General features: G+C 50.0%; 1 protein-coding gene across 6 annotated transcripts in view; it reads left to right on the top strand.

Moving 5' to 3' along the window:
* The first annotated feature begins 7,811 nt into the window (after window positions 1-7,811).
* The window catches only part of MECOM (MDS1 and EVI1 complex locus), a 617,068-nt gene continuing 610,798 nt past the window's right edge, over window positions 7,812-14,081 (top strand). For all 6 annotated transcript variants that reach the window (XM_081570789.1, XM_081570764.1, XM_081570790.1 and 3 more), the window contains exon 1: window positions 7,812-8,166. In XM_081570789.1, the coding sequence (XP_081426915.1) occupies window positions 8,130-8,166 (37 nt within the window). In that variant the 5' untranslated portion in view covers window positions 7,812-8,129. The remainder of the gene's footprint in view (window positions 8,167-14,081) is intronic.

Below are 14,081 nucleotides of genomic sequence, written 5' to 3'. Positions count from 1 at the left end.
TCCAGTATTCTTGCCTGGAGAATCTCATGGACAGAAAAGCCTGGTGGGCTACAGTCCATGGAGTCGCAAAGAGTTGGACATGACTGAGCAACTAACACTTTGGCTTTTTTCACTTTTCATGTAGAGAGCAGGCACAAGTACACAAGAAACCATTAAAAATATGTAGCTAAAAATCCAACCACACACGCATTGGTGCCTGTCCAAACTGCAATGTTAAGATCTAGTCGCACCAGCCAGATTTTTTATATCAAAGGCCTTGGGTTTCAGCTATTTGAGAGGATAGTCTGTTGAGCAAAGGAAAAAAAGTCTCAATCCAGATGGGAATGGGAAGGGCAGTGTCCCAGACTCCTGGACACACGCACACACACACTTGACATAAGCCTTATCATTATGCCAAATTACGAATGTTAGAACTTAGATCTCTTATAGCTCCATTTGTTAAATTTCTACTAGGTAGCAGGCACTAAATACTAAACACTTTGTAAACATTATCTTTAATCTTTGCAATGATTTTGCAAGATATACACAATTTACCCCATTATACAGAGAAGACGAGGACTCAGAGACATTCAATAACTTGCTTAAAGATACAGAGCTAGTAAAGGTAGGACTGGGATTTGAACTTTCAAAGGTTTGAGTCTTAAGGTCTTGGAATGCTATTTTGCTCTCCCGGAGTTTGTCTAATTTACAACAATCCCAAAATCTGAACACTGCCATCTTTTCCTAAAGATGGCAACCATGGTTTCCAAAAGAGTTCCAAGATCTTTGATGGTATTTGTCTCTTTTGTAGACCCTAAAAACTCACTTAATTTTGTTTTACAAAATCTAGCTTTTAACCCTTGAACATCTCAACCTTCAGGTACTCACCACTTAGAATGCTGAGATATCCAGGCTTCAGAATCAACTCTCTGAGTCACAAAATTAGAATATGAAGACCTCACACAATTCTCTGAATTCTTTCTATCCCAGATTAAGATGTCTTTCTCTAGAGAATTCTATAGAAGAGAAAACTAGAACTCAAGGGCTTACACAAAGAGCTTTAAATTTGGCTCTAATCTGCGCTCAGGATATCAGATGTGTGAGTTCCAAAACTTTGCAGAGAGAGACACAAATTAAGTGCCTAGTAATGTAAAGCATTGTGCTAGCCAATGGAAAGGGGGGTTGAGAAAAAGAGATAACAGTTGTTTCAGCTTTACAGTTCACAAGACATTTTCATACACTAATCCCACGTGGAAAGGAACAACTCCATGTTAGAGTGAGAAAACAAAGCTTAGAGAAGATAGGCATGGTCTCTTTCAAGAAGCCTACAGCTGAGAGGGGAAGGAAGATGTGTAAACAAAGAACTCTAATCTAAGGAGGGAGAAATACATGTCATACACTTGACAGCAAAAGGCTGGGGGTGGGAGTGAGTGGGAAGTGGAGGCGGCTGTCAGTTAGACCAGGAGCCAGGAAGGCCTTGCTGGTGGCAGATGGGGGCCAGAAGAGTTGTAGCCTTTAATGGTATAAGTTCATTCACTGCGCCCGCTCCCGTGACCAAGGCAGAAAGCAGGATTTAAAATGAGGTTATCACAGAGGTGTCATGATCCAAGACAGGAGAAAGAAAACCCGGCCAGGAACATTCTGGAGCAGTGCTTCTCCAACTTAAAATGTTCAAGCGAGCCACCTGTTAAAATGTTGATTTCGATTTAGTAAGTCTGGGTTGAGACCCGAGGTTCTGCATTTCTAATAAAGTTCAGGTTATGCTTGTTGTCGCTGGTCCGCGGGCCACACTTGCAGGAGAACCCGCTTCACCTGAGAGTGTGTTAGGAATGCAGACTGCCTGGGTCTTACTCTAGCCTTAACTGAATCAGAATGCGCTTTTAAACAAGATCCCCAGGGCGGGTTACATGCACATTTAACTTTGAGGTGCACTCCTCTATCATATTATTCTTTCAGAAGGGACCTAAGGAGCTGCAAACTTCTCCGGGGCATCGCGTACCAGTACTCTGGTTTCTCTCCGGAGCTCCTGTTCCACGGGCAGAGATTTGTGCCCCCCGAAGCTGCTCCTCCTGATCCTAAACCAGTAGCAACTCCAGGAGTTGATCGCCTCATAATCCTCCTTGCTGGGTTTCTTTCCACCCCAACACACGCTTCCCCGGGGCGCTCCAGCTGTTTCCCACCCCCACGCCCTGGCGGCTACTGTGCACAGCTGGAGCCCGACGCAGCGGGCGCACCCGGAGCTGCGGAGGCCAGGGAAGCCAGGCGGGGGCGCCGCAGACTAAGGCTGTGCGGGATCAGGCCGTTTCGATCTGGGAGAGGGCGGTGGGAGCGACGGGCGGGGGAGCGCGAGCTCCGCATCTGGTGCCAACCAGCGGGGCCCTGGCGCGGCCCCACATTCCCACACGGCGGGAGCGGCGGCAAGCTACCTGGGAGGTGGCGCGCATCACCCCAACCTGTGTTTCATAAACCCGTCGGGAAATAGTTCTCAGCCTCGAGGGCCAGTAATCAGCCCGACCTTCTCTCGCAAGAACTGCTGATTACAATCCCCGAGCTGGGCAAGGGCCTCGGGGGCCTAGATTTGAAGTCGACTATTTAATATCATTATCATTATAGAAAAGTCAGCCACCTCGCGCCCCCTCTTCCCTTACGTACACTTCTGACATTGGGGAGGGGGTGTTGAACGACCAGAGAGTAGGAGCAGGATTGTAAAATCTAACGATTTGCTAAGAAATCCAGGACCGAAAACGCAATTTACAAAACGGCGAGTTTTACAAGGTAGAGAAGGTAACTGGGCAGAAAACGCGCGGCCGCCGAAGTCCTGTAGCGCGTGCTCGCCGGAGCGGGCTGGCCCCGAGCGCGCCACCCCCTCTCTCCCTGGGTCAGCGCGAGGATTTCGCAGGAAGAGGAGGCTGCCTGGGTGCTCTGACCCGGCGTCGGCGCGCCGCGGAGAGGGTTACCCGCCTCCCGCGCCCCCTGCGGCCCGTGGCGCCCCTTCCCCCGCAGGTCAATGAAACCAAGCTAGCCCCGCGCCTCGCCCGCCCTTCCAGCGCTCTAATCACCGAGAGCTTTCCTTTCTGGGCAAAGCTCTGTGGACGCTTTCAACTTAACACCTTCACACAGCCACTGCAGCAGGGATGTGCGCGGTTACCCCTGCGTGGGTGTATGAGGCTGTGTTTCTCCCAAACTAAAGGGACAGTCTTAACATCTATTAAAGCCTACGTTCTCTGTCTTGAGACTTAATTGGGTTTGTCCAAACTTTTGTGATTATGTGTGTGTGAGTATGTGTGTGTGTGTGCGCGTGTGCGCGCGCGTCTCCACCCTCCTCTCGCCACCCCACCCCCGCCCGTGCAGGGCGAAGTAGTCCTATATAGCGATGATAAATATCCCTGTTGATCATTTGATTGATTACCTCCCTGAAAGGTCACGCGGGCTCGCAGTAATTTCCTTTTGCCTAAGGCTCCCTTTTCACTTTTACTCCGGCACGACAGCTCCGAGTACATGGGATCTTTATTTTTTATTTTAACCCCTAAATGCAACCCCTCCCGAAAACAATGGACACAAGAAAAATCGAATAAAATCAACTCGAGACCTTTTAGCTCAGTCGTAGCCACCCTCCCCATCTCGCTCCTTTCTTTCTTCTGGCTCCCGCCCCCTCCTACTCCGGGCCCCTCTCCCCAACTCAAATGTATTCTGGACACTATTTAATAGATGAGTGTCTTGCAAGTAAACTCAGGCGTCCCTTGGGTCTGCATTTCATGTCTGTGGCTCTCTCTCTTTCTCTCTCGTGGACTAAAAATTCGGATTTTAACCACTAGACAAGCTATTAATTTAGCTAGACTACCTAGGGTCCTGAACCCAATTAATTTCTAATAATTATAGCCCAAGGGGGCTAGATAGATCTCCCTGCCTCTTTCTTTTATTGCCACTCCACGCCACGGAGGTCAGCGTATAATAATAAAGTGTATATTTTGAAAGCGATCTCAAGAACAGTGAGTTATTGCAATGAATGAAAATTGTTTCCATTTTGGCTAATTGAGTCGGTGGCCGAAAGCTAGAGCTCTGAGACTAAATAAAGAGGACTGTTTCATTTCAACATGAAGAAACCCCTGCCTAGCTCTGGTCACCCAGCGAGAGTTTAATTTCTTAACAGCCAACCTGAAACCCAGCGTTGGGTAAACAGTATTAATAATTGCATTACAATGATTAAATTAATCTTGCTGGTAGCCAGCAGAATATAGGTTGTGATTGAATAGCAAGATGTAAAGTTCACTGCACAAAGACAATAGGCCAAGAAATACCTCCTTAAAGAATTCAAACTTTCTTTCAAAGATACCGTGGGGCTGGTTCAATTATAGTGCGAGCAAAGGAAAATTTCCTGTTGCATGTAATTTATTGAAAATCGGTTCTTTGCTGTTTCTAGCATTAACTAAAGAAACATAGCTGGGAAAGAGATATGCTTGTCCTGTTCTCTTCTTCAACGACCCATCTTTCCTCCAACTCCCAGCTCGTGTTCTCTGTTTCTGGTATAGAAAAAAATCCGAAAGAAAAAAAACGACAATAATAAAACAAGCAAATCCAAACAGCCCGTAAACTCATCGACTTTCCAAGGACGCACTGTTTCCAGGATGCCCGTTTCCGTGGGAGGAAACGCAAGAAAACGTGGGACCCAGTCTACTGCCCCTTAAGGAAACGAATTTCAGGAGGAGAGGGAAAGGCGGACGGTGCGGAGGCAGGCAGCGACGGCAGCTCCGACAACTTGTTGGAGGCCTCTTTTCTCCTGGGCCAGCGACAGCTTAGACGGGACGTCAAAGGGTGTCGGGAACCTCAGGGGCCGCTGAACAGAAAGTCACCTGTTGGGTCTCACGGCCGAGACTTGGGACAGGTGGACCTGACGGGGTCCGGGTACTGGGGAGTGGGAACCCTCCGGGGTTGGAGCTCAGGGGTAGTGGCGCTGCAGGCGGTGAGCGCGGTCCGCGGCTGCTGGCATTTGCTCCATCAGGTTAAACACACTTGAACTAGCACGTTAGTTCTTTTATTAACACTCAGGGCAGAAAGCACATGATAAAAGTGATAAAAAGAAAAAAAGAAAAGAAACCCAGTTTTCAGGTTTGAAAACAAAAGCGATGATTCTGTGAGTACTTTTATTAAACAACAACCACAAGTATGATGCCTGATCTTTTCACAGTGTTTTGGCCCGAGGGCACAGAGGAGTTTGTGTTTATTATTTCAGTTAGAATATGTTGGCTTCGCTCGTGTCCGGAAACTCTTAGAAAGACCAGGCTGAAGACCCATTCGCTGAAGCCACCACGACCCCAGGGATTTGAAAAACCGGGAGGGGAGTGTGCCCTGGCCGCGCCTCACTCCACACACCCCCTGCCCTCTAGAAAGGCTTTCACGACAGAGATCTCTAAAGTTGGGGGGAAATCAGTTTTGACTTTCTTTAGTTTTCCATATCCCGCCTAATTCTCACAGCCCCCACCCCAACCCCTGGTCTGCCACTGTGGTTTATAATTTTTCAGCAGAAACAATGGCTGCAGCTTCACATGTGGGTCTTGTTTTTACTCGGGTTTGATTCCATGGTCCCTTCATTTTCTATAAAATTGCCCATCACTCCTCTTAACCCCCTTTCTGCAACGGGACCCAAATATAGACCTCCACCCCCACCCTGGGCATGAGATAAAAGGAATTAAGTAGAAAAGTACAAGGGGCAATGTTAACTTCTTTTATTTATTTTTTAAGTTCCCCAGAGTGAGAAGGTGAAATGAAACCTCTCAGGCAGAGAGCCTCCTCCTGTCCAGGGCACTCTTACATCCTTAGAGGACTCTATCGCCCTTCCTAAAGGTCAAAGACCTTTAGGTTTGGATAGCTGGGAGGGGCTTGGTCCTCTGGACTGCCTCTCTATCCTCTGGCCTAGGTGAGGGTCCCCAGAGAGTCCTTTAAACTGATCAGAAGCAGTTTCTATGAGCTTCTTGCCGGTCAGTCTAGTGCGTTTCTCTCTCTAGAGATTTTACTTTCTTTGGTGAAAGCTCTGAACTCCCATTTCTCTTTTTCCTCTGAGGACCTTTTCTGGTTGGAGGGAAGGCTTGCCTTCATGTAAACTGAGGGAAACTTGTGAACTCAGTCATAGACTTCTGGCATTGACATTCAGAATGCTGAAGTGCCTGGTCATTTTGCACTGGCCAAATGTATGAGCACACCACCTGTATTCAGAGGGCAATAGCAATTGTAGAAGGAATGAAAACACCCCCACCCAAACTTGCCTCTTTACTTCAGAGGAGATGATAGAGTTCTCTTGTGACCATGTGTGTGGGCACCAGAGTCTTCTCTTTTGGAAACTGTTTTGCTCCTACTCTGTAATTTTTTCATCACCCTGTTCCATCTCCCCCCTCCCCTACCTCACATTTCAACATTACACATCTGTCTCCCTTGGGTCTTGTAGCTTGATTCTCCAGGGACTTGTACTTACAGCCAAATGCTCCCAGAATTACACAGCTCTGGAGAAAGAGAAGTGATGGGCATCCTTGCCAAGCTGAATCTTTCAAATTTTAGTTTTCTGGAATAAAGATATTTGCGAACCACTGATGGATAGTACCCTTTGGGGTTGAACCTTGATATCTGTTGCTAGTTTTGACAATAAATGACAACAGGTACAATTGGGCATTCCCAGTTATCTTCCTTCCCCTACCCTGCCTTAGCCAAACTCATGCCCAGAACCTGCTATTCTTTTCTCTTTCCTTTAACTTGAACATCAAGGATGTATCACTGTAGCACAGAGAAAAAAATTGTGATTTTCTTTTATGGTGTCTGGCAGGATTTGCAACAAATATTAATGAGGACATAAATAGCTCATGAAAGGTATTGAACAAAACTGTTTAAGGTAAGGAGGTTGTACCAAGAGAAAATTCATACATACTTGGGATTTATTCGTACCTTAAACACAGATAGCTCCTTTAAGAGGTCCCCATTTCTGCGTGCCCACTTCTTTGGTAAATCCTGTAATTAAAGCAAATTTTCAACAATGTATTTTTTACAAAGTGGTGGTGATGGGGGAATCTCTCTCCCACCTCTTCCTGCTTAAGACCCGGGAGGTCGTGGGTTTAAGCGAATGAGTGAAATGGCAGACAGGCTGAGCTGCAGCAGGAGGCGACAGGGGCAGCGGTGGGGGAGGCCGGAAGGTGACAGCCGACCTCGGGGAAGGCAGAAAGAAGGTCTTGGATGTCAAATGCCCAACGTTCCCGGACCTGGGAATCAAGGGTGATCACTATTACTTGGTGGGAATAGACCAACCAACTGACATGTTCCAAGGATGGCAGGAAGTATTAGCATTACACCTAAAATCAAGGAAGAAGCAGTTATTTATTCTGCTTTCAGCTCTGAAAGCAGAAGCCGCAATAGCTTCAGTAGCAGTAGTAGCCGCAGCAGATTTCCCGAAGTTCAGGATGATTCTCACTTTCTCCTGGATCGCTCGCCGAGAGTCCGGTCCTTCTAGTTCTTTAGTGTGGGAAAGATTTTTAAAAGTGCCCTCCCCCCCCCTTGCTTTCCCCCAAGGACCGTACAGAAAATGTCCTGCAATTTATGGTGGGAAAAACAATAATAGTAATGATACAGGCTTATTGGTGATTCCAACACGAAATCAATCCTTTGCCCGAGTCTTTTCGTTCCTTTTTTTTTCTGGACGAGGTGTCTGCTCCCCTCCGACTCTCTGCGCTCGTTCCCCGCCCCCCGCCGCCCTCCCCATGGCTCCCTTTCTCCGCCTCCTCGGCGATTGCCATCTGACAAGATCTCCAAATCAAAGTGATAAATCGCTCCAAACTTTTTTTGGCGGCGCTGAGATGTTGGAGGGGCGTCTAGCGCGCATGTGCGAAGGTGTCCAAACTGACAATGCTGGAGAGATAGCGAGTGTGGATTGAGAGAAAGGGAGAGAGGGAGGGAGAGAGAGTGAAAGAGGGAAAGACAGAGAGTGAGTGTGTGTAAGAGTGTGTGTGTGTGTGTGTGTGTGTGTGTGTGTGTGTGTAAGAGAGAGAGAGGGAGAAGGAGAGGGAGAGAGAGAGAGAGGAGAGGGAGGGAGCGAGAGGGAGAGCAAAAGAAGGAAAAGATCCAAGAAAAAAAAACCCCAACCACACACCAGCGGCTGCAGGACTGGGCACAGCATGAGATCCAAAGGCAGGGCAAGGAAACTGGCCACAAGTAGGTGCAATATCCCTTTTCTATTGGATTTCCCCCTCCTCTGCCATCTTGCATATCTGTCTACAGCGCTCCGGGAGGGAGCGCGGGGCTGCCTCTCGCGCCGGGGCCCCGGGTGGAGGGAGGCGCAGAGCAGCTCCAGCAACCTGCCGGTCCCAGCCTCCGCGCCTGCCGCCCGCGCTCTAGCTCCTTGTTTGGGCGCCAGAGGAGCCGGGGCAGCCCTCGAGCCCAGTGCGCGGACCAGCTGTGGCAACCCCGGGGTGGGGGTGGGGGTGGGGGCAGCAAAGACCTGGGTGGGAGGGAGGAGAGAGAGCGAGAGCGAGCGGGAAGGGGTGGGGTGGGTGGGGTGGGGGTGGGGGAGAGGAGATGCGAGAGTCTCCCCCTCCCCTCCCCTTCCCCCCAGGCGGAGGAGAGTTGCCTCTGGCCAACCAGCTAGTCCCGGGTGTGGGAGGGGGAGCGGGGGATGGGGGGGCGGGCTGGGGAAAGGAACCTTTTCGCGCCTCGGTTTGTTTCTGGGGTTTGGGGTGGGTGGAAAGCTCGGAGGGAGCTACAGTGGCGGCGGCGGCGGCGGGCAGCCGTGGTGGAGTTGGGAAAAGTTGCGAGGCGGCCGCTGGAAGTTGCGCGGGCTGGCGGGCTGCGCCGAGTGGCTGTTGCGGTAGTGGGCGCTGTGCGCTCTGCCGTGTTCTCCAGCGTGCGCGGCGCGGCGGGAGGACTGGGGTGGGGAGTAGGGGAGACTAGGGTGGAGGCTGTAGTCCGGGTGTGTGTGTGTGTGTGTGTGTGTTGTGGTGGTGGTGGTGGGGGCCGCGGGCAGAGCTGAGCTGCCGGCTCCGCGGAGCCGCGGGCAGGTGGGGAGAGAAGAGGCCCCGCGAGCGCCTGGAGAGCGCGGAGTAGAGGGCGCGCAGCCAGCGGCTACAGCCGCCGAGGAGAAGGAGGCCGAAAGGGCGCGCTCCGGCCCGCGAGCTCCAGGCTGGCAGGGCGCCGAGTGACCCCCAGGGGGCGGGCTGCGGGGACACTGGGCTCGGAGAGGGCCCGGCGGAGCCTCCCGCGCTGTTTCTGGAAGCAGCGGAGGTCTTGGGTAACTAACCCTCCCCGGCGCCCCCTGCCTGCCCGGCGTGGAGCGGCCTTGGTCACGCGGGAAGAGGGCGACTGAGTTCGGGGCAGGGGCGACGGGACTCCCATCCCCCATGCTTCTCGCCGAAGTGTTGGGTGGCTTCGGCCGGCATTGCCCTCCGAGCCGACACTGTCCGAGAAATCGGTAGCATCAGCCGGGAGTATAGGCGACGGGACTGGATTTGTCCAAATGCTTCTACGTCGAGTCTAAGGGGACCCGGCGGTGCCTAGTCCCGGAGCGATTCCAGGCAGTTCAAAGCGCTCCTCCGCAAGGTGTCAGCACGCTGGGCTGCAGCAACCTCGGCAAAGCACAGGCCGCCGTTCGCTCTCCCGCTCGCTGAAAATATAATTCTCTTAATTGTTTTGCGTGTGGATCAGAGAACGTGGAGATAGGATGGTGGGTGGGATGCTTCTCCCAAGTAAAACCCCTAGTCTCCCCCACCCCTGCATATTAAAGCCAAGTAACGCCCCAAGCCTTCCCGCCTTTGGTGTCCCCGCCGCAGCCGCGCGGAAGGCAGCGGCACCCCGGGCGGCTTGGTTTCTTTGGTGGTGAGAGTCCGCGGTCTAGCCTAGCGAGATGCTGTCATCGTAGGCGCCTTTCCAGTGCTTCTTCCAGTCCTCACCCAAGCACTCCTTCTCGCCCAAATACGTTTCCTTTCGCTCTGGTCTCAGGGATCAACCTATATATAGGACTCTTTGGGCCGATCTGTTTCTCTTTTAGATATTGTTCATTTCGCTTAGCTGCGACAGTGTCAGAGCGCGCCAGTGGAACTCCTGTTTTTCTTGTTTGCGTTTAATGGGGCCGATGTCTTTATTTTCATCTGAGGAGGAACAAATGTACATATATGTTTGGAGGCCTGTGGGCTTCAATTCCGACTGAAGGTTAGGGGTGTGTGTGTGGGGGGCGTTGCGGGGACGAAGCGGGGGTTTGAGAGCCGATTTCAACTCTGCATAAATTGTGAAATGAAAGCCGAACCCTTCGCGCGCCTCGTTGCCTGGTATCCGCCGAAGTGAAAGCAGAACACAAAACCCTTCGAATTTTCTTGGGCAACTTTTTCAACTATTTTAATTACCTAGTTGTTCGCTGCCGAGTTCAAACATTCCCGCACGCACAGCCCACTCAATATCCAGAAACCGAGTCTGGTTTCCTATCTGAGGATACTTGTCATTCATTCAGTGGGAGACCCGTTTATTTTGTCTCTAGTGTTTCTAAGGATGCCGCTGCGGCTTTCTGATAACTAGATGCGAACTCTCACAAACTTTTCTTGCTAAGCCTCAGGTTCCCGCTGGCGCTGCTCCAGCTGTTGCCAACACGGCTGCCTTTCGGACAGGAGCGCTGCTTTATGCAATTCTTCGGCTCTAATCTGGGTAACGAAGGAAATCATATTAAAACTAAGAATTTTTTGTATCTTGAAGCGCTATTTCCTTCCCCCGCGTAGTGCGTGAGTTTCCAAGCGCAGGGCGGAGATAGTCGCTGACCCCTGCTGTGAAGCCAGCGAAACTTCGTGGCTGTGTCTGCACCGGGTTTCTTTTTCTGGGTTAGGAAGAGGCAGTGTGACCAGCATACTTTAAAAAACAAAGCCACCCTTTTTGTTGTAAAAGTAAACACTGCAGTGGAATCAAGTCACTTAGAAACAGTTGTTTCCTCGACTGTTATTCTTTATGTATTTTGTAAATTTCTTTGGTGGCCAAGTCCTGTCGCGATCTTGGCTAAGGTACAGGATTCCAAAGATCCAAACCAGGGACCACAGACCCTGAAAGTACCGCAGAAGTTAAACTCAGAATAAATGCCCAGCCTACTTCCCAATTTACAGGGCTTGTTTTTTTCTTACACAATAGTTAAAACCGATACATTCGTTGCAAGTCATTTGGGAGGAATAAACCATTACATTAAAAAAAATAAAGAAGGGAAAAGCAAGAAGACTGACATTTGTACTGTCTAAAGATGGTGGCTTTTATCCCCACCTTTAAGAAAAGAAAACTAAAAGCCAAGCAGTCTCTGGCAGCCGGATGAGGCATCCCAGCCGTTTTCTTGGGCGGCCAGGACAGCACCTGGGCCGTGCCAGAAATGCCAGTTGCAACTGTTTCCTTCTGGTGATGGGAAAGAAGTGAAGTTGGGTCTGCCTAGCGTGTCTAGGGCCCGAAAACCGAAGGAACCCCCCCACCCCACTTCTCCAAAGTGACACCCGGCAGGGTTTCAATCACAGCAATGAACGAGTTGCAACGAATAACCCTCCTTAGCTACCGGGCCACGCAGAAGTCTCGTAAAGACCCAGAAGGCGATGCGATTAGCAAGACCCCAGTGAGGGGAGAGGGGGGGCACTTGTTACTTGTACACTTGATCTCAGTTTAAAAAGAGGCTCTGAAGTAGGTAAGGTAGATGACGACTCTTCCTCTCCTGCTTAAACGCCTCCCCTTAGTAAGCCCAGTACATAAGATGGTAAAGAACCACAAGCCCAGGTTCCAGCCTCCACTGCCCCTATACCTATCTACTTGCGTTTTCCTTTATCCTTTTAAAAGCTTAGATGAAAACACAAAGCTTTGCTTAAAACACGCATTTCATTTGTTTATTTCAGTCTGCTTTTGAGGAGGAAAAAAAGCGTTTGCTCTGCGGAGGCCCCGTTTAGGAAGGCGGTTTATTTGCCATTACTTGACCATTACCCTGGCTTAAGGCTTCTTTATTGCATTTGGCACTTAGAACGAAGCATTTCGATGTGTTTCGCCAAAAAAAAAAAAAATCTGTGTTTAGGGGAAGGTTAATAACGCTTTTCATTCCCCCCTCACACTCATCTTCAGCACTCTGGAAGGGGACGGTTCATTAGCTACAGGAGCTGGAAGGCTGGAATAAAAGGCTCCTTTTTCAGGTTTTTATTTGTGAGGGGCTGAGGAGTCGCAGGTCTGGGGGCCATTGGCTGCGGTGTGTCTGTGTAAGTGTGCCTGAGTGTGTCTTTTGCAGGGTAGCCCAGCTCTTGGCTTTCTGAGCGGAGGCCTCCCCTCACTATCCCCGGGCGGGCGCGGCCTCCTCAGCAGGCAGACATTCAACACGTAGGACGCTCATCGAATAGAAATTAGTGCGTCATCCCGACGTTTTTGCTTTCTTCTTTTTTAAAAGTTGAGGGTAATAATTCAGTAAGCAGTTTTTCTTTAAACATCTTGTCATTTGGGAGTTTATTTAATTTCATTTTTGCTACTTGGGGCCATGTTATCCCAGGCTGCAGACGTCGCCTGGGGCAGGAAGGCCACAGCTGGGGACTCCTGGCTCCATCCTCCCGGGCCAGGAGGGCAGAGGAGGGCAGGGGAGCACCGACTTGTTGCCCTCGGCAGGCCTGGCCCAGTCTCCTCTCTCCCCACACATCCTCCGTTTGCCTCTGCTGGAAGCGGGCCCTGAAATGGAGAAACTTGACTTGTCATCTGCCGGCCAATGGCTCTTACCGTGTTCCCAAGGTACTCAGCGCTTGGCAGAGCCCTATTCCCAAGGGCTGGGTATATCGTCTGTTCACTGCCGTCCCCCCCACCCCTCCAATCATCTCAAAACCAGGCCGGATGGGACTTGGGGGTGGAGCTGGGGAGGCCTTAGAGAGGAGGGAGGTAGTGCTCACCAGAGCGCCCTCCCCTCCTCACCTCGCTCCTCCAGCTGCTCGGCTCCTAGCTCCCAGGCCCAAAGCTTCTTCCCTTTCAACATCAGAGATGCTGTGTGCCTGGCACGGTGCTTCTCTTGGAGCCTGGTTTGCACTGATCCTGTACAACACATGCACAAACACACACACACACTCACTCACTCACAGCTTGGGGGTTCAGGGACACTTACTCATTCACTCTCTCTGGCAGAGCAGGCCCCTTTCTAGCCCCCTGGGACAGAGGAGAGAGGGGCTCTGGGGAGGTGGGGCAGGAGCAGACAGTCACTCTATAAAGATGCTGGGCACATTTTTCTGGAGAGGTGGTTAACCCTTCTTGAGCTGAAAGTCTTGGCTCTAGGCACTTTCTACAAAGATCTGTGGGGTCTGCTTTTCTTTTATATGAATCACTAGTTTCCTCCCCACTTCATTTGCCAAGGTCCTCTTTCTAAAATTAGATTTTCCCCTTCCCACTCTTGAATTTACCAGGGAATTCTCAAGGAGATTGGCTGGGTAGTGAGAACAAGTGTGAGGAAGAGGATGAAAAGGAGACAAACAAATGGAACAAACAAGAGAGGGGAGAAAGGAAGAGAGAAGCAGCATGTTTCTTCTTCCTAGATCTCCAGTTTGCACACAGATGGGTATTATTTTTTTTTCCCCCAGTAAATGAAAAAAGTGTAATCCTTGTTAATTACCTTTGCTTACATGCCATACAAGAAACTTCAGAGACATTTCTACATAAGGAAGAAACTGTTTACAAAACTCTTTCAAAAGTGTGACATATTGCTCTAGTTCAGCACTAAAAAGCTAAACACACTTACCGTCCTTTGAAGTGCCCTGGCTAGGGCAGCTTATTTGAGTGCGGTTCAGATATTGCTGTGGGTATAACTAATGGCCTCTACCTATTTAGCTCAAGTGGGAGGAGAGAAAGGCCTGAATTCCTTGTCCAATGGGTCCCTCTGGAGACTGGATTCTGGCTCCTGGCCAGTTCTGTACAATGTCAACATTGAATATTTGAATTCCCAGACTCTATTTAACAAGTTTCTAAATAAATAAACTCATTGTGTGTCTGTGTTTAAAATTATTTCACCTCTTCCATAAAAGCCACAATGTCTTATTACACTGGCCTTGCAAGTTGATTTTTTAAAAAAAATAAACAAACAAACAGAGCTTAAGGATTTTTAATAGGCAGAT

The sequence above is a fragment of the Giraffa tippelskirchi genome, chromosome 2, assembly GCF_054371585.1.
Source record: "Giraffa tippelskirchi isolate mGirTip1 chromosome 2, T2T-mGirTip1v1.2.pri, whole genome shotgun sequence".
Lineage (NCBI taxonomy): Eukaryota > Metazoa > Chordata > Mammalia > Artiodactyla > Giraffidae > Giraffa > Giraffa tippelskirchi.
Note: the sequence above shows the minus strand (reverse complement) of the source record. Positions and strands in the feature narration are given on the sequence as shown.